This window comes from Heterodontus francisci, chromosome 38 (genome assembly GCF_036365525.1).
Source record: "Heterodontus francisci isolate sHetFra1 chromosome 38, sHetFra1.hap1, whole genome shotgun sequence".
In the NCBI taxonomy this organism is placed as follows: Eukaryota; Metazoa; Chordata; class Chondrichthyes; order Heterodontiformes; family Heterodontidae; genus Heterodontus; species Heterodontus francisci.
The window spans coordinates 29565807-29587075 of record NC_090408.1 but is presented as its reverse complement, the minus strand read 5'-3'; the positions used below and the strand labels follow the sequence as shown (position 1 = coordinate 29587075).

The 21269-nt window shown below is 40.7% G+C and overlaps 1 protein-coding gene across 1 annotated transcript in view; it reads left to right on the top strand.

The window, feature by feature from the left end:
• scg3 (secretogranin III) overlaps nt 1-21269 on the top strand; it is a 29206-nt gene that overhangs the window by 3013 nt on the left and 4924 nt on the right. The window contains exons 6-10 of the mRNA XM_068017624.1: nt 1148-1312; nt 7006-7189; nt 8697-8813; nt 17132-17215; nt 17347-17457. Coding sequence (XP_067873725.1) covers nt 1148-1312; nt 7006-7189; nt 8697-8813; nt 17132-17215; nt 17347-17457 — 661 coding nt within the window. The remainder of the gene's footprint in view (nt 1-1147; nt 1313-7005; nt 7190-8696; nt 8814-17131; nt 17216-17346; nt 17458-21269) is intronic.

Below are 21269 nucleotides of genomic sequence, written 5' to 3'. Positions count from 1 at the left end.
TCTGTGTTTTTTTTTCTCTGAGACCCTTTGGTGAGTTCGTTCAGTTATTTTTCCTTCCTTTCTAGTGGAGTTTTTTTTTTATTCGTTTGTGGGATGTGGGCATCACTGACTAGGCCAGCATTTATTGCCCATCCCTAATTGCCCTTCAACTGAGTGGCTTGCCAGGTCATTTCAGAGGGCATTGCTGTTGGACTGGAGTCACATGTAGGCCAGACCAGGTAAGGATGGCAGATTTCCTTCCTTAAAGGACATTAGTGAACCACATAGGTTTTTACACAATCAACAGTGGTTTCATGGTCACCATTAGACTAGCTTTCAATTCCAGATTTATTAATTGAATTCAAATTTCAGCATCTGCTATGGTGGGATTTGAACCCATGCCCCCAGAGCATTAACCTGGGCTCTGTGACATTAACACTACGCCACTGCCTCCCCAAATGTCTTTGTTTTTATATTTGCTGCAGTTTTTGCCTCAACTTCCTCCTGTTTAACTGTTCTCTTTGCTTGTTATTTTTTCTCACTCTTGGTCTTTCTATAAGTAAAGATTGTCATTTTCTTGACGATCTGATTTTACATAGGTCATTAAGTACAGAAAACATTATAAACATGGTTGTTGCATCATCTAGAAACATTGAATAGTTTGATTTGCAGCATTTGTAGATGCAGATTTAAAGGAATGTTTTAGGACTTATAGCCATGGTGACATAACTTGATGTAAATCCCTCAATTTATGTACAACTCTCTAACTCACCTCCTCACTCCTGCAGTGTTTCTGTTAATAAATATACCACCCTATGAAGTACTAAATTATACCAACTGGGAAGGCCCAAGATTCGGTTCCTGCTATCTGCTGAATTAGGAACAGGAAGATTATTCAGGGTGCCTGATCACTGTCCAATAAAGTGTGAATGTTGGGTGACAATCGAAACAGGCTCATGTGCCATGCCCTCTATGGCCAAATCTCACTAGTCTTACAGATGAATAAGGATTTGAATGTAGTGCTAGAAGATGCCCAGTGGCTGTGGAACTGTACAGCAGGACCCAGTGCTTTTTGGAAGCAGCTCAATGAGGAAAAAAGAGAAAATGAAACATTATTGATGTACTTACTATTTATACCTGTTATAATGTCAGTATGTTCTTGTTATAGATAACAGAAAGTCAGGCTTACAATCTGGAGGATGAAGTAGCAGTCGCTCTGCAACAACTTATTGCCAATGAAGCCAATAAGAATGAAGTGGAGGTTGAAAATATCGATGCATACCCTAGTATGAAGATAGACGATGACATGAATGAAAGAGAAGAGGAGAAAATGGCAAGTTCATCAAAGCAAATTACAAATGTCCTTTTCTTTTCTGTGTATAGTTCCAATATCAATGATTATTTATGCAGAAAGCTTGATTGCTTTAGTGTGAGAGGAGTGTACTATTTGTATTATCCATTCAAACTGAACATGTTTTCGCATTATGTGGTCAGATAGGACTAACATAAGAACATAAAAATAGGAGCAGAAGTAGGCCATATGACCCCTCGAGCCTGCTCCACCATTCAATAAGGTTATGGCTGATCTGATCATAGCCTCAACTTCACTTTCCTGCCTGTTCCCCATAACCCTTGAACTCCTATTGTTCAAAAATGTATCTATCTCAGGCTTGAATATATTCAATGACCCAGGCTCCACAGCTCTCTGGGGTAGGGAATTCCAACGATTCATGATCCTCTGAGGGAAGAAATTCCTTCTCATCTCCATCTTAAATAGGCCAACCCTTAATCTGAAACTATGCCCCCTGGTTCTAGATTCCCCCACTAGGGGAAACATTCTTTCAGCATCTACCCTGTCAAGCTTCCTCAGAATCTTATATGTTTCAATAAGATCACCTCTCATTCTTCTAAACTCCAATGAGTATAGGCCCAATCTGCTCAACCTTTCCTCATGAGACAACCCCTTCATCCCAGGACTAAAAGCTGCTCTTTTTGCTGTGTTATTGACCATTCACGACCAAGATCATCATAAACTCTCAGTTAAAGAATGAACCTTGTTTCACCGATGATCCAATGAGTTTTATCACTAGGTGCTGAGCCAAAATGATCATGAGGGCCCCAGGCTGAGCCCTCAATCTGTGCTGGGTTAAATCATCTCAGCCAGGGTTAAGGTAAAGGTGCCCGAATTGACCTTGACACCCATGTGTCATGGAGGGGAACAATGCCCAGAATTTCCACTCCTGATTGCCATACAGTGACTCCTGCTGGACATGTATGAATGTGCATGTCGAGTCTGGACAACAGCAGGCTCAGCTGTAATGCTCCTCACAATTGAATAACATATTGCCATGGCACACACATGAATAATGGTCACTTCAATGAGCAACGAGAGAAGGTGCTCAGCTGCCATGGAACTGTACCCAAGTAAGGAGTTAATGTTTTGAGGAAGCGTGGAAGAGAAAACGGACCAAAAAAAATAAAATTAGGTATCAAGAAATAGCAATGGCATAAAAAAGATTATATGTAAATAAACGTAAGCGCCTAATCATTAGTCATGGAAAATGATACTGTTTTGTTGGGCAACACTTACGCAGAAATATTAGTGGAAGTGAACATCATACGTCCAATGGGTATAAAATTATATGAAGTTGGTGAAATCACAAAGCATTGGTTATGATTTATTTTTAAGAAAAGCAGACATAAATACTTATTAAATGATTTTTTTCCCAGGAAAATACCCTCCTACAAATGTAGAATATGTTATTGGTCAGAAGAGTGACAGCATCTTCCCTCTTGAATTGGACCACAAAAGAGTTTCTCATTCACGAGTCCTTGGCAACTGCACAGTGCTAATTACAACATCCTTACAGTTTGCATAAGTGTCTTAATTATTTACAGAACATAAGTAAAACTTTACAATTTCAAAAGGTCAGCACAAAAATTCTGTTTATGTGGAAGCTTTACTTGCTTGATTACTTTTACATAAAATATTAGGTGTCAGCCACAGCTTAGTGGGTGGCACTCTCACCTCTAATTCAGGGGGTTGTGCATTCAAGCCCCGCTCCAGTGACTTGTGCACACATTCTAGGCTGACACTTGACTGCTACACCGAAGGAGCATTGTACTGTTGGAGGTGTCGTCTTTCAGATGAAACATTAAACTGAGGCCCCCTGTCAGGTGTACGTAAAAGATCCCATGATACTAGTTGAAGAACAGCAGTGGAGTTTTCTTGGAATCCTTTAAGCAACATCACTAAAACAGATTAGTTGATAATTTAGGCTGTTTTTGTGGGACCTGGGTGTGTGAAAATTGTCTGCCATGTTTCCCTTCAACAGTGACTACATTTCAAAAACAAAATACTTATTATTAATAATATTTGACTGTGACATAATCACTGGATATCCGAAAGTCATGAAATGTGTTATTTAAATGCCAGCTCTTTTTTTTTTCTTAAGTTGTGTGCCATAAAGTCCAATTAAGTTAAGTTGTGGCAGACGGACATACTGCAGCACCAACATATAGCATCATGCTGCAATGAGAAAAGGATTCAGAATCTGGCCACCAATAGAGCTCCTTCTCTGTGCCAAATCACTGCAGAGAGCTACTGAGCAGAGTCCAAGTACTTCCCAGTAGAGATGGAGGGAATGTTCACACTAAACTCATTCTCTTAACGTATCTTTAACCAGCTAATTTTAGGTGGAAGGAATTTCAGAACTTGTTGTCCTCCTAAATGGGATCAGTGCTCAATGTGGGACAAATTACAGTCAACAAAAAAACAGATGCAATCCCCTAGTTTTGTTTTAAAAAATAAAATATTATATGGCTTGCATTTATATGCACCTCATTATGTGCAGTGCAGTGACTATTATTCATTATACTATAATGCTTTAAAGAAAAAATAACTGAAAATATACTTCAGAGATTTTCTACTTGTTTATGCTTCCCAAGCCAGACTTTGGTTTATGACAAAGAGTGAGCGAGCCAGGTTATTGTTCTTAGGATTTGGCCAATTCACTTTTTAAACCTCAGCAGGTCTGGCAACATCTGCGGAGAGAAAAGCTGAGTTAACGTTTCAGGTCTGTGATCTTTCATCAAAATTGGCAAAGGTTGGAAAAGAATTAGGTTTTAAGCAAGTGAAGCGGGGGCGGGTGGGGAGAGGGTTTGGTGGGGAAAGAACAAAAGGGAAGGTGTGTGATAGGGCAGGAGAGATTAAAGAACAAAGCTGTCATGGGACAAAGGCAAAGAGCATGTGCTGAAAGACAAAGCATTAGACCAGAGAGAGTGTTAGTGGCAGAATAATAAGCAGCTCTGTCCACATATGGTTAAAAAATAAAATGAAATAAAATAATAAAAAAAAGAAAAATATAAAAAAGCCAGTCATGCTCTGAAGTTATTGAACTCAAGGTTAAGTCCACAAGGCTGTAGAATGCCTAATCGAAAGATCAGGTGCTGCTCCTTGAGCTTGCATTGATGTTCAATAGAACACTGCAGTAGGTCAAGGACAGAAATGTAGGCATAAGAGTAGGGGGTGTGCTGAAATGGCAAGCAACCGGAAGCTCGGGGTCATGTATTAGATTGAGTGGAGGTGTTCCGCAAAGCTGTCACCAAATCTGCGTCTGGTCTCCCCAATGTTGAGGCAACCGCATTGTGAGCAGTGAATACAGTATACCAAGTTGAAGGAAGTACAAGTAAATTGCTGCTTCACCTGGAAGGAATGTTTGGTGCCTTAGATGGTGAGGAGAGAAGAGGTAAAAGGGCAAGTATTACGCCTCCCGCGATTGCATGGGAAGGTGCTGTGGGAAGGGGACGAGGTGTCGGGGATGATGGAAGAGTGGATCAAGGTGTAGCGGAGGGAATGAACCTTTCAGAATGCTGACAGGGGAGGGGAAGGGAAGATGTGTTACGAGGTGGCATCACGCTGGAAGTGGCGGAAATGGCAGAGAATGATCCTTTGGATGTTGAGACTGGTGGGATAGAAAGTGAGGACAAGGGGAACACAGTTGCCTCTACTTTGAGGAGACCAAATGCAGATTGGGTGACTACTTTGCAGAACACCTTCGCTCAGTCCGAATGCATGACCCAAGCTTCCGGTTGCTTGGCATTTCAACACACCCCTTGCTTTCATGCCCACATTTCTGTCCTTGGTCTGCTGCTCCAGTGAACATCAACGCAAGCTCGAGGAGCAGCACCTGATCTTTTAATTAGGCATTCTACAGCCTTGCAGACTCAACCTTGAGTTCAATAATTTCGGAGCATGACTGGCCTTTTTATAAATATTTTTCTACTTTTTTATTATTTTTTTTTAACTATGTGCCTGGTTTTTCATGTGGACAGAGCTGCTCATTATCTGCCATTAACACTCACTCTGGACTAATGCTTTGTCTTTCAGCACAAGCATTAACACACTCTTTGCCTCTGTCTCATGACAGCTTTGTTATTTAATCTCTCCTGCCCTCTGCCCTATCACACACCTTCCCTTTTGTTCTCTTCCCCACCAAACCCTCTCCCCCTCCTGCCCCCCACTTCACTTGCTTAAAACCTAATTCTTTTCTAACCTTTGTCTGTTCTGATGAAAGGTCACAGACCTGAAAGGTTAACTCTGCTTCTCGCTCCACAGATGCTGCCTGACCTGCTGAGTATTTCCAGCACTTTCTGTTTTTATTTCACTTTTAAAACTAACTGTCAAGAGTTACCCTAGTAGGAATGACTTGATTCATCCCTTCAATATTCATCCCTTCCAAACAGAGAATCATGCTTCTCCATGACGGCCTGGTTCTCTTCAATGAACCCATATTATTTTTTTGATTCATTTCATGGGATGTGGGTGTCACTGGCAAGGCCAGCATTTGTTGCCCATCCCAAATTGCCCTTGAGAAGGTAGTGGTGAGCTGCCTTCTTGAACCGCTGCAGTCCATCTGGTGTGAATACATGTCAGTGCTTTTAGGGAGGGAGTTCCAGCATTTTGACCCAGCAGCAGTGAAGGAAAGGTGATATATTTCCAAGTCAGGATGGTGTGTAACTTGGAGGGGAACTTGCAGGTGGTGGTGTTCCCACCTGTCTGCTGTCCTTGTTCTTCTAGGTGGAAGGGGTCGCGGGTTTGGAAGCTGCTGCCGAAGGAGCCTTGGTGAGTTGCTGCAGTGCATCTTGTACATGGTACACACTGCTGCCACTGAGTGTCGGTGGTAGACAGAGTGAATGTGGATGGGGTGCTGATCAAGTGAGACACTTTGTCCTGGATGGTGTCGAGATTCCTGAATGTTGTTGGAGTTACGCTCATCCAGGCAAGTGGAGAGTATTCCATCACACTCCTGACTTGTGCCTTGCAGATGATGGACAGGCCTTAGGGAGTCAGGAGGGGGGTTACTTGCTGCAGAATTCCCAGCCTCTGACCTGCTCTTGTAGGCACAGCATTTATGTGTCAGGTCCAGTTCAGTTTCTGGTCAATAGTAACCTCCAGAGGATGTTGATAGTGCAGGATTCAATGATGGTAATGTCATTGAATGTAAAGGGGAGATGGTTAGATTCTCTCTTGTTGGACTCTCTTTCTTATGCTACCACTCCATTATACTCTGTGTAATTTACTGCCCTGAGATCTCTATAAATACCACTGTGAAATACTGTCATCGGTATTAACTTAGGAAAGCAACTGCTTCCTCAAAATTTGTTTTTGGGTGTAATGTACCCTCCCTTCTCAAACATCTGCCTCTTAGGCAGGCACTTGAGTAGAATGTGTTGCTTAGCTTTGAGCCTCTCTACTTTGGCAGTGAAATCGGTGAATGTAAATTTCCTGTACCACACGGATTCTCCCCATTGGCAATCAGAGTTCCATGGAAAATCTATTTATCCCAATCTTGAAAGCTCCAATTGTCCCAGTATCCACAGCCTTTTGTGTGAGGGTTTTCCAAATTTCTAGCACCCTTTATGTGAAAAAGGGCTTCTTGATTTCATTCCTGAATAGCCTACCTCTAATGAACAGATGTTTATGAGAATACATATGAATTTTTTTTTACTTTCTCCATTTCACAGAAAATGAGAAAACCCAAGAAAAATGAAGATGACCTTGTGAAGGAAGAAAGTGATGATACTCTGGAGAACAGCTGGATCTCAACCAATAACATGAATCAAAGAAGCATTGCACCTGTCACCGATGATTTGGATGATCTTCAATATTTTCCAAATTTCTACAACCTGCTGAAGAGTTTGAACACAGGTAATTGAGATATTGGGACAGGTTTTGCGGTAGAAATAACAGTGAGGCTAGCAGTACGCACAGTTATCAATGCGTAAATCAGACAGCAGCTTCCAGTGATTGTCAATGCACAGTTAAATGGGTAAATCAGGAAGTTGCTGTCCAAGATGCTTTACTCCCCCAACAGCAGCCTGAGAATGATATCTTGCCAACAGACTCACTGTTGAAATACATGCCATTGCAAGAAGTTGCTGCACTTTGCTGTTATATACACATTAAATTCACCAGAAAAGTTTAGGGCTTGTCCATTCCAGTGTGATGGTAATATTTTTTTTGTATTATTATAATGAAGTTTAATTTTCAATATCAAATGTTAATCATTCTAGTGTGACTAAGCTTGCTTTTGTACATTTTTGCAATAATTTGATTTCAAGCCCAGTTATGTGAAACAGACTTTCAGAGAAGAATACTCATCTGTCATCAAGTGACACCTTTAAAAGAGAATTGTATCTTCATATAAATTTTTTTACCCCATGCTAAGTTTTAATTACTGCCAAACAACCTGACACTGAAAATTAACCTTTACAAATGTGGAGTCTCATTTCTTCAGATTGTAATTACGGTTGGAGATTTTTTTTTAAATGTACCTTTTTTACTTTTTCTTTCTTTCTCTTCCATCCCTCTCTTAATTCAATCTTTCTTTCCTTCTCTTTATTTCGCTTTTTGTACCTGATTTGACATTGCATTAAATATTCTAACTGACACTCCCCGATTCACAGACTCTGTGCTGCTCATTAATAATTCTTCAGCCTGATTTGGTTAAGCAGATACACAGTTTCTTGGCCTGTTCGTACAGATCTCACATTGCCCGAAGAGATTGCTGCACTGTTTTGACTGTTGTCTGACAGGAACTTCCAGTGCAAAAGCCCATAGAAAAACTATGGGCAAGTGCAAGTGGAAAAAATGGTTGGCACTGTCCATTCACTGCTGACTGCAAAATCCGGCCCATTAGTTTAATCTCAGAAATCAAATCATTATTTTAATTATTAATGCAGTATGATATTCATGTTATATTTTTGTGTAGCCACTGTCTAGAGCTAGGTTGACATAAGTAGTGTCTTAGTCAGCCTGGATGAGGTGAATAGTAGATTTTATCCATTTATCCTCTTGCAGCAATGAAGCCCTGACAGCCATCAGTCTGGTCACATGAAAATGGATGGACTAGTTTGGCAACACACTATGAATGAAATTTAGTAGCAAAGCATTGCAAGTAATATATTGTTTCCTGAACAAATATTTTTCTGTAGGCACTAGCTCTCAGTTATTTAATCACGGAAACATAATATGGAGGACAAGTGTCAAAAATAATGTCGTCACTTCAATCAAATCATCTCTTTCCCAATCAAAATATTGAGATGTGCATTTTGAGCATACATCATTATATTTCTGGATTTGTTGAAAACAGTTTGAACTTGTATGCTGTATGTAAGTTTTACACAGTACATCTAATGATCTCTTGTTAACACAGAGCAAGATGCAAAGGAAAAAGAAACTCTAATAACCATAATGAAGACATTAATTGATTTTGTGAAGATGATGGTGAAATATGGAACAATAACACCCGAAGAAGGCGTTTCATACTTGGGTGAGGAATAAATTTCTATATTACATAGATCACCTTGCTTTTGCATGCATCTAATGATCAAATATGCAATGGAACATTACCTGTAAGTGTGACAGGAATATGATCTCTGCAGAACTTTCAACCAGCCATGGATAAAGAATGCAGCTGCAGCATTAGGTCTGTTGGGCATTTGTTCAATTACTTTTGAAGGTCAGGCAGAATTTTCAGAGTGTTTCCTCTTAAAGATTTTATACTTCTCCCAGAAAAATAGACTTGTGAGAGTTCACGACAATGGTAATTGTGGGCAGTCTGTTCAAAGGAGTGGACTCAATGGGCTGAATGGATCTTTCTCATTTCATAATTTATGTTCCTAAATTTGAACTGTGTTTATATCCAACCGGTGTTTTGATAAGCAATGCTACAACTCCATTGTAGTGGAATGGTGTTAAAGTGCTAAACTCAGAGAGCTGCATGCCATTTCTCAAAACCACCTCCATCATATATGGATATACTCTTCCTTATATCATAGTATTCTAGAAGTATATACTAAAATAATGCAAGCAGAGAGTTACATTATATTTCTAAATTATATTATCTATGCCAAAAGGACTGTTTGGGGCAGAGGTTAGGAAGAACATCTAGATGCAAAGAGTCATCAACACTTGTAATGTTTGGCAAGAGTAGGATAGTGAAAGGCAAAACCTTAAATGTCACTCAAGATACAATTAGATTACATGATGAGGAGGTATGCAAGTTTTTTAAAATTCTAGATAAATGTGTTTAGATAGAATGGCCTCCCTCAATTGTGCTTAGTTTATCTCACCCTACAATCATGTAAATGAGAGTTATAATCAGAATTTTATTCTTTTATATGACACTTTTAAATTTATACAGCAAACTGTACAAAGGCAAATCAGCGAGTAGAGTACAGATGATACCAAATTTAGGCTTTAAAAGCCTAGAGATTGTACAAGGAAGGAAATACTAAGGGAGGTAAGGAGACAATTTTGAAGTGCTGGTATAAAATATATAACAAACAAAGCAGTAAATTTTCATTTCAATGCCATGAGGAGGAAGAGCACGAGAGTCTGCATATTTGCAGCTTTAGAAGAAGCAATGAGCTCTAAGCTCTCTGGGACACTTAATCACAGCAGAACTGATAAAAGAGAGAGAAATAAAAGGATTGTAATGAAAGGAAATAGATTGGGGGCAAAAGGTGAGAAGGAGATCGCCGATCAGATGATCACATTTTTCTTGTCTGCGAGTGAAAGAAGTGTCATAAAGCTTTCCCAGGTACAAGACCAGTTTTCATGTCTTGATCAGGCTTAGGGTTCAGAGAGAGTTAAGAGTGGTTGAGAGAGAAAAAAAACAGCATCAAAGCTTCAGGAGGCAATGGAGGAGAACTGGAAGTTGAGGTCAGAGGAGACAGTAAAGCGAAGAATGCTTGATAGACAAAAGACTAAAGGTAGAGACATCAACGGTGAAAGTCAGCAGCTGTTGGGTAGATTTGTAAGATACAAGAATGAAGCATGTTGAAAAATTGGAAGAAGTACGATTTTTTATACACCATCAAATGACAAAGAAAAGATCAACTTACAGTGATTCAGGACTGGAGGGCATGCAGATTGAAGGTGTGTTTCTGAAGGATTGTGATGAATGTAGACTGAAATTGTTTGTTAAGTAAGAGGATAGAGTTGGATGATTAGCTGCTGGGGTCATTCACATGAAAAAGGAGCAAAGTGGGAGTGAGGACAGGGCCCAGGGAATGAAAAAAGGTCAGAGAATGAGCCATCAAATACAGCACAGATTGAGCAACTTGAACGAAAATTAGATAGCAATGGACATAGTTTTGATTTAGCAGTAGGTGTTGTCGGGTGCTATCAAAGGCTTTAGAAATGTATGGGATAATGAAAGATACTTCACTAAAGTGTTCATGAACATAGTTCCAGAGATATGTAATATAAATTAGAACACCAGTGGAAGAGCTATGATAAAAAAAAGATTAAACCAAAAGATTCAGTCTGATAGAATTTCAGAATTAACAACAGCTTCTATAGTCATGGGAATGATTTTATTTCAAGCCCAGTTATGTGAAACAGATTTTCAGAGAAGAATATTCATTTATGATCAATTGGCACCTTTAAAAGAGAATTATATCAGCATAACGTGAGAATAGGAATTGATGGTTATGGAGATGTTAATGGTACTGCTTGCTATTTCTCAGGGAGATGTAGGGGAAGGAACATAGTGCTTTTAAAATAGGAAATCAATAGCATGTGGTGTTTGGAGGTAATCCATGGTAGGATAATTTTGCACAGACTCTAGATGGAGTAATTTTGATGAGCCAAATGATCGTTCCTTGTTCTTGATTTCCACTCTTATGCAATGTGGTAGCCAATATTATTATAATGATGTTTTTTAAAATTAATTCATGGGATGTGGGCGTCACTGGCTAGGCCAGCATTTATTGACCATCCCTAATTGCCTTCAAGAAGGTGGTGGTGAGCTGCCTTCTTAAACTACTGCAGTCCTTGGAATGTAGGCATACCAACAGTGCTGTTAGGAAGGGAATTCCAGGATTTTGACCCAGCGACAGTGAAGGAACAGCGATATAGTTCCAAGTCAAGGTGGTGTGTGACTTGGAGGGGAACTTGCAGGTTGCGGTATTCCCATGCATTTGCTGCCCTTGTCCTTCCAGTTGGTAGAGATTGCGGGTTTGGAAGGTGCTGTCTAAGGAGCCTTGGTGCCTTCCCCTACATATCCATGAGAAATTGCAAGCAGTAAAATAACCTAAGTGTATTTGACATCTTAAGAATCAATTTATATCTTATATCTTATTAGGTACAAGCCCCATAACTATATCACTCTATTTAGGATCCAGTGCATAATATGACCAAAGTCACTGTGAATATCTTACAGCAAAAGTTATTGATTACTGCATCTTCCCTCAGCTGTATCTATGTGCCTTAGGTTTTAACTATTTTCTAACTGTTTTCCTACCACATTTTCAGGAGGGAAGAAAAATGATGTTTGAAAAAATTCATGTCAGATATTGACAGAATGGCAGATTGAATTCCTCAGTTGCCATTTAGGCTGTCTACAGTTTCATCTCCTGTCAATCACCATCTCGAAATTGCAGGCTTAGGATAAGAAACTAATCCCTTAAAATGTTTTTTCAATGTAATTCAAAGTCATTTGAAAATATCATTGCACACCTCTGGTAAGTGTGATTACAGAAATAAGGCACTGCACAGCTAGAAATCAACTGCAATATTAAAGTGTATGGCACTTGAAGGTGGTGGGGAGAACCAGGAATCTTCTTATTGTACAATATACACTTCTTGCACAGCTCCAATTTTTTTTCTTGGAAAGTAAAAGTGTCATAGCTGACCACAAAGGGAAAATTAGGAACTTAGCACTTCGAATCCCGTAAAGGGGAATATTATATCAGGCATGGAGAACATTCAGAAGCTGTGATTTCTTCACCATCAAGTTCAATAAGCTACCAGCATATCACATTGAAATTCACCTTCACAACCCAAGGGCAGACACGAACATTATGATGCCATTGATAAATATAGAGCACACACATTTTACCGGAAAACCTATCAAGTTCACATTAAATATTAATCTAATCGATGGAAAAGCTGAATTTTTAAAGTGAAGCATTTTAAGAGCTGCCTTTATCAAACATTACAAAATTTGATGTTTCCATCTATACGGTACCATATTTTCATTTACAATGCTGTACATCATTTCTAGACTTTTTTTTATTTGTTCATGAGATGTGAGCATTGCTGGCAAGGCCAGCATTTGTTGCCCATCCCTAATTACCCTTGAGAAGCCACCTTTTTGAAGCGCTGTAATCCATATGGGTGTGGGAACACCCACAGTGTTGTTGGGAAAGGAGTTCCAGGATTTTGACCCAATAACAGTGAAGGAATAGCAATATAGGTCCAAGTCAGGATGGTGTGTGGCTTGGTGAAGAATTAGCAGGTGGTAGTGTTCCCATCCATCTGCTGTCCTTATCCTTCTCGGTGGTAGAGGTTGTGGGTTTGGTCGGTGCAGTCGAAGGGGGCTTGGCAAGTTGCTACAGTGCATCTTGTAGATGGTACTGCTGCCACTGTGCTCTGGTGGTGGAGGGAGTGAGTGCTTAAGGTAATGGATGGAGTGCCGGACAAGTGGGCTTTGTCCTGTACGGTGCCGAGCTTCTTGAATGTTGTTGACTGACATGTTGAAAGGCAGTGAAAACAGAAATGCAAACATTATAAAAATCTTAAATATTAGTCTAGTGTCTGTTTCCATTTTAGTATCTCATTTTAGTCTATATTTAAATTAAGAGATTGTAATCAACATAGCCATCGCTGACATACATCCTGAGCCTCCAAGTGCCAGCTTAGCTCGGTTGATAGCAGTGCCATTACTGAGCTGGAAGATTGTGAATTTGAAGCTCATGTCTGGAGTTTGAATTCCTAATCAAAGCTGATACACCAGTGCAGCACTGAGGCAAACCAGCTTTGGTGCCATCCTTCAGATAAGGCTTTGAACTGAAATCCTATATGTCTGTTCTCTTGGACATTAAATATCCTTAGGGCATTGCTTGAAGAGCTGCAAGTCCCGGCCAATATTCCTTTCTTAACCAGTGTGACCAAACACAGATTACCTGCCATTTTCTTCACCTCATTAATGTTTGTGGGATCTTGCTGTGCACAAAGGGTTATGCTTGTCTACATAACACCATTCACTGCACTTCAAAATTATTAATACTTTGAAGAGTTAGATGGTGAAAAATGCAATGGATGTGATGTACATGGAGCTTCAGAACACCACTGAGTAGGTACCACACAGAAGACTAATAGAGAAGGAGTATGAAATTATAGAAAGGTTAACTAGGATACAAACACACGAATTAGGAGCAGAAGTAGGCCCTTCGAGCCTGCTCCGCCATTCAATACGATCATGGCTGAACTGATTACTCCACATTTCCACCTACCCCCGATAACCTTCCACCCCCTTGCTTATCAAGAATCTATCTACCTCTGCCTGAAAAATATTCAAAGACTCTGCTTCCACCGCCTTTTGAAGAAGAGAGTTCCAAAGACTCACGACCCTCTGAGAGAAAGAATTTCTCCTCATCTCTGTCTTAAATGGGCGATCCCTTATTTTTAAACAGTGACCCCTAGTTCTAGATTCTCCTACAAGGGGAAACATCCTTTCCACATCCACCCTGTCAAGACCCCTCAGGATCTTATATGTTTCAATCAAGTTGCCTCTTACTCTTCTAACTCTTCTAAGTTCTGGCAGATACAAGCCTAGCCAATGAATTAAAAACTAGCTAGAAAAGAGGGAATAGAGAGTGGGAGCTACGGGCAGTTTCTCATAGCAGTTGGAAATAGGTAGAATAGTCCCACTGCTTCCATTCACTTTGTACGTGAATTATTTGGATATAGAGGCAGAGGTAGTGGCATAAAAACAAGAAAGGCTGGAAATACTCAGCAGGTCTGGCAGCATCTGTGGAGAGAGAAGCAGAGTTAATGTTTCAGGTCAGTGACCTTTCATCAGAGGTAGTGGCATCCACATTTGGGATGGAACAAAGCAAGAACATAAGAAATAGGAGCAGGTGTGGGCCATGCAGCCCCTCGAGCCTGTTCTACCCTTCAATAAGACTATGGTTGATCTCCTACCTCAACTACACCTTCTCACATTATCCCCTGATCCCTTGATTCTCTTAGTATCCAAAACCTGCTGATGTCTGACTTGAACGTACTCAATGACTGAGCATCCATAGCTTGCTGTGGTAGAGAATTCCAAAAGGTCACAGCCCTTTGAGTGAAGAATCTTCTCCTCATCTCAGTCCTAAATGGCTGACCCCTTCTTATTATTGAGACTGAGATTAGATGGAAACAGGCTGTTTCTAGTGAATAAAGGGTCTAGAATGAGGGTATTTTATTGGATATAAAATTAAATGTAATAGATTTAGGATGGAGCAGAAAAAACTTTTTTTTCCCCACAGATGGTTGTGAGGCTGCAGAATGCACGACTGGTTTTAGTGATTGAAGCAGACAGTATGTTAACATTTAAGAATAGATTAGATAGACGGTTGTAGGATATGAGAAAAAGGTGCTATTTTAGCAGAGCAGACACAAGTATCAGATCAAGCACTTCCAAACCAAAGGACAGTTATATGCATAAACAAACTCAACTTCCACTTCCACAACAATGTGCCTTGGCCCCAACCCCAGATACCCATGAGTACAGCATTTTTTTATTCACCAAACCAGCCATCCTCTTGCCTTTCTAAGTGAAATAGCCAATTTAGTGCATATTAGTACTGTGGCCCCACACCCATTAGAAACTCAGCTAAATTAGCTGAAACTTATTTTATAAGCAGGATACAAGAAAATTAGGGATGAATCCATTGCAAGGATTAGGCCATTTGGCCCATCAAAATCAATCTCTTTTACATTAACTCTTTTGTTATGGAATCTAGTTGTGTTTTAAATAACTCTAACTTTGTAATCTATTCCAAATATTTAGCACTCCAAGCTAAATAATGTTTTCGTGTGGAACTCTTACAGCCAGAAGAGGCGTGACTTTTATCCCATTAGTCTGAGATGGATTTGAACACATATACCAGAGGTGAAAGGGGGACAATCTTTATTGTCTCTCCCCTCTTTATGCATCTTCAGACGTATTTAATACTCTTGTAACATGATACAATAAAACATTGAAATGAAAAATAGTTGAAGTTGCTAGTTGCAAATAATAATTCTACTTTATGTTCTTTCACTAAAAATCATAAACCTTAATAATAAATAGATTAGAGTTACATTCTAATGTCAGACTAGTAATACCGACTTACTAAATCATATTTTAAGTACCAACCCTATTTTGAGTTATACACAATACCATACATTTCCAAATGGATTTACAGTGCCACAGTCTCTGGTGAAATGAATATACAGTTAATCAAATTCTGGCAAAACAAAGCAGATTGATAAAGACTAAAAACAATACCCAATAATCTTTAGAAACCTACCTTGTAGTTAGGGAACAAGAATAATATTGGTCATGGCAAACAAAACATTCCAAAAACATGTACTCAGATGTTTGATATAATGAGAAAGATCAGCAAGTGAGACTGCAAATATTAAATGTTCATGTAAACGCTTTCTACATGGGATGCTAGTTGCCATAGGAACTAAAGTGAAAGCAGAGTCTGATTCTACAGGAATCGGCAGATAAAAGCATTTGTTGCTTAGATATTGGGCCTCCATTTATGTCCTGACCGCATATCTACTTAGGATTCAGTTGATGCTGAGCAACTAATGTGATTCAGCTGTTAATAGGTACTGAATGGTCTGCTTTGAAACAGCAGGTTTAATTTCAATTTGTCGCAATGTTATTTACACTGGCAGTTTCTAAATTACACTAATTTGCTCCTGCCATTAACCCCAAGATGAAAAGTGAGGTGTAAAAATGAAGTTGAGCAGTTGTCTAACCATCCATCACTGTTAGTCTACAGCTGTGACTAGTTTGTAATATTAGCTGCATCTACATTTAAATTACGTTGTCTGTTACATTAGTAAATTAAAGAGAATTCCTTTCACATAGACTAAGTTGTAGATCATCATGCCGATATATACATCTACATACAGCATCTTTTATTAGAGCCAGGATGTCGATCGTTAGGGGTGAAAGAGAAAGAATGGTGAAATAGAAACCACTGTTTGAGATCTGCAGTGTAGAAACTGTCTTTCTCTGGGACTTGAACATCTGTTGGGGAAAAGGACATCAATGTAATCTTTTATCTGGAGAAGCTTGTCTGTTACATAGTCAGTGCAGCTGAGGCTGGAACATCAGAGATAAGTCTGCATCTTGGACCTTTGAGTATTAATCAGGAGCTTGGAATGTTCATCTGGATCAGCTTGGTGCATCAGTCTGGAACAACTAAGTGCGGTCAGAGTTAAGGCTAGGCCACTTATTCCAGAAAGGCTTGGGCAGGTCATCAAGGTGAAGCCAATATCAGATGAATGTTAATGAGGAGACATTGATGAAAAGTTGACAACTGCACAATAACTACGAAGTTAGTTGAGTAGTTTACATGTGGTACAGAACTTTTTTTTATATGTTACTCTAAGGTGACAAGAAAGGAATTTTTGTGGGGGAGGGGGAAGAGAAAAGAAAAAGATCTGAAAAAGGCTGTTTTTTGACCAAAAACAAACCAGATCACTTGCCCCAAAATGTGACCAGTTTGTTTATGCGTATATTTATAGATTGTTTGAAAAGAGTGTGGATCATTTTGTATTTTTGTCAAAATGAACTCTGTTTTTCTGCAGAAAATTTGGATGCAATGATAGCCGTGCAGACAAAGAACAAGCTTGGTAAAGCCAAGGCTTATGCCATGAATAAGGAATCAGTAGGTAAAGCTGAGCTCTGAATGCACATACAATTTAAAAAAATAATTGCAACCATTATATTCCCTCCCAGGAATATGACCTCTGTACAAATATTCATGTCTCACATTAAATTAAGGTTTCATTGTTTTCTGCAGATAAGAGTGATGACAGCGACAGCACAAAGAACAATTTTGGAAAGCTGCAGAAAGAGACTGCAAGTTTTGAGGACTCCACAAAAGAAGTAGAAAAAACAGACAATTCTAAAGGTACAACATTCACAATTATTCCCTTTAACAAGAGTTGACATCCGCTTCACAGTGACTGAATAAATGAGAATGATAGACTGTCCTTAGGCCTATTAAAGTCCTCAACATGGAACGATTTCACAAGAGATTACATGTGCAATGTAACAGGAAAGCAGAGTACATTTTGAAATCTCACTAAATCAGGGATGTGCTACACCAAAATAGTATTATCTATATTACAAGTCTGTTGGTATTAGTGCATCAACTTGGTTGGGGAAATGGCCAAATGCTGAACCCCTAACCAAAACATTGCATATGAAAGTCCCAGGGCTGACATAATTTTGCATAAGACAGCTTTAAGTTCAATGAAGAGTGCAGGAGGACATGCCGGGAGCAGCACCAGGCATACCTCAAAAATGAGGTGTCAACCTGGTGAAGCTACAACACAGGACTACATGTGTGCCAAACAGTGTAACCAGCATGCGTTAGACAGGGCTAAGCGATCCCACAACCAACAACCAACGGATCAGATCTAGGCTCTGCAGTCCTGCCACATCCAATTGTGAATGGTGGTGGGCAATTAAACAACTAACTGGAGGAGGTGGCGCTGCAAATATTCCCATCTTCAATGATGGGGGAGCCCAGCACATCAGTTCAAAAGATAAGGCTGAAGCATTTGCAACAATCTTCACCCAGAATTGCCAAGTGGATGATCCATCTCTGGCTCCTCCTGAGGGCCCCAGCATCACAGGTGCCAGTCTTCAGCCAATTCGATACACTCCGCGTGATATTAAGAAACAACTGAAGGCACTGGATACTGCAAAGGCTATGGGCCCTGACAACATTCCGGCAATAGTACTGAAGACCTGTGCTGCATTTAACCGAGTATGGCATCAAGGAGCCCTAGCAAAACTGGAGTCAATGGGAATCAGGGGGAAAACTGTCCATTGTATGGAGTCATAACTAGCACAAAGCAAGATGGTTGTGGTTGTTGGAGGTCAATCATCTCAGCTCCAGGACATCACTGCAGGAGTTCCTCAGGGTATGTCCTAGGCCCAACCATCTTCAGCTGCTTCATCAATGACCTTCCTTCAATCATAAGGTCAGCGGTGGGGATGTCCGCTGATGATTGCACTATGTTCAGCACCATTCACAACTCCTCAGATACTGAAGCAGTCCGTGTAGAAATGCAGCAAGACCTGGACAATGTCCAGGCTTGGGCTGATAAGTGGCAAATAACATTCGCGCCAGGGAAAGACCATCTCCATTAAGAGAGAATCTAACCATCAGCCCTTGACATTCAATGGCACTATGATCACTGAATCCCCCACTATTAACATCTTGGGGATGCCATTGACCAGAAACTGAACTGGAGTAGGTCAGAGCAGGTCAGAGGTTAGAAATCGTGACTCCCCAAAGCCTGTCCACCATCTACAAGGCATAAGTCAGGAGTGTAATGGAATACTCTTCACTTGCCTGGATGAGTGCAGCTCCAACAATACTCAAGAAGCCCGACATCATCCAGGACAAAGCAGCCCGCTTGATTGGCACACCATCTACAAACATACACTTCCTCCACCACCTACGCACAGTGGCAGCAGTGAGTACCATCTACAAGATGCACTGAAGCAATGCGCCCAGGCTCCTTAGGCAGCATCTTCCAAACCCACAACCTCTACCACCTAGAAGGACAAGGGCAGCAGATGGATGGGAACACCACCACGTAAGTTCCCCTCCAAGCCACACACCTTCTTGACTTGGAGCAATATCGCTGTTCCTTCACTGTCGCTGGGTCAAAATCATGGAACTCCCTTTCTAACAGCACTGTGAGTGTACCTACCCCACATGGACTGCAGCGGTTCAAGATGGCAGCTCACCACCTTCTTAAGGGCAATTAGGGATGGGCAATAAATTCTGGCATAGCCGACGATGTCCACAACCCATGAACGAATAAAAAAAGTGGCTCCCACCTGGGCTGCTGGACAGCATATAACATCCCTTACCTACCAGCTGCACCACATCTTTCATTAAACTAAAGATGTGAGTCAAAGTCAATGCTTTGCTGTTTTACTGGGCATTGTGCTCTGAAGCATTACATTCAACCTACAAACTAGAAGTTCAAATGAAGTGTGGAACTTTCTGCTAGAGGGTGCTCCAATTAACACCATTATATAACCAAACCACATACTTGATATACCCTTTAATGCATCAATGAAAAAGCTTCTAGGATGCAGATCAGCTGATGCTCAGCCATGACAACTTTGTGGCATGCTTCTGCGTAATCGTGAATTTAGCCAATTCTGAATCTGACAGGGTAAAAGCACTAGTCGTTGCAAAGGAGAGTACAGCAAATGGCATGTTTTTGTTTTATTCTTAACCAATACCTGGCTAGGCAGTGATTACTTTTGCTGATTGAGAGTGTACACACATGACAGTGCATAATCAAATTCTGTTCATGATATCTGAGAGATAGGCAAAATTGAATTGCAAATGGTAAACTGCTTTGTCTCATTACAAATTACTTCTGTCCAAAAGATTTCAAGGATATTACATTCCAAATCTTGCTTGCAGAAAGTTGCTAACACACACTTGAAATATAGGTTAGATCTGCCACTGTCTGTCCCATGGCTTCTTTCGGAGTGACAGATGAATTAATGCATCATTCACTGGCTGCTCTATTAGGATCAGAATCTGAAAAGCCAGTACAAGATAACAGATTGTCTCATGCTTACAAAATGTAATGGAATGTACTCCTTCTGTGCTGTATCATTCATTGGGAGGAATTTTAACATGGGTGAGGGGGTGCGATTGGCTGCAGGTGGGAGGATAAATGGGCTAAAAATTCTGAGCGTGGCGGGGAGCCAGCTCCAACTCGTTGAATTCCAGGTTTTATTGAGGCAGAACAAGGGGGTCAGGCAGCCACCTGCTCCCAATAGGTGGGTTGGCATTTTAAATGGTTTAATGAAGCCTTGGATTGAATCAGTTTTGCAGGTTTAACTGTGGCCGGCCTTGGGATACCTGGCAGCTGCTGCAAGGTGAGGACAACTTATAGGGAAGAGAAGTTCCTTCGCAGCACTCCTTGTGGCCAGAAGGAGCAGAGTACTTTCTCCCAGCCCCCCAAGCTCCCCCACTATCAGATACCCCCACCTTACAAACTCTGCCCTCCCAGATCAGAAGCCTCCACTCCCCCACTGGGATCAGAACCCCCCTCCGCACCTCTCCCCAGGAATGGGGATCAGCCCCCCACCCCCAGGATTGGAACTCTGGAGGTGAGACCCCTCTTCGGATATCACTCATCCCCCAAGGGGGTCAAGGGACATTTTTTTTTATTTGTTCTTGCAATGCTCGTGTTACTGGCAAGGCCAGCATTTACTGCCCATCCCTAACTGGCCTTGAGAAGGTGGTGGTGAGCTGCCTTTGTGAACTGCTGCAGTCTATGTGGTGTAGTTAGACAGACGGTGCTATCCCAACCCACAGCCTCTTCTGGAGTGCTCTCCCCCCAACTGGAAGCCAAGCCTGTCAACCAGGCTAGCTGTAGGGTGGGAAATCTGTCAGGGTCCAAAATTCCACAGCATGCAGAGAAACCCAGACTTCCAGGTTTCCTGTGCATTCCCATTCCCAGTGTGTCAGCAAGTAAAAACTCCTCACTATGACTCTATGATAATTCAAGTTCACAAATAGGTTTCAATTCATGCACATGTTAAGCCAATGTCCAGATCAGACCGTAGAAAAGGTTTGGGATCTCTCCCTTCTATGATTTGTGATGCTGGAATTTGGAAGCTGGTTTTAGATCTACTTTGATTCCATCCCATATTTCATTAAGTTTCTATCTA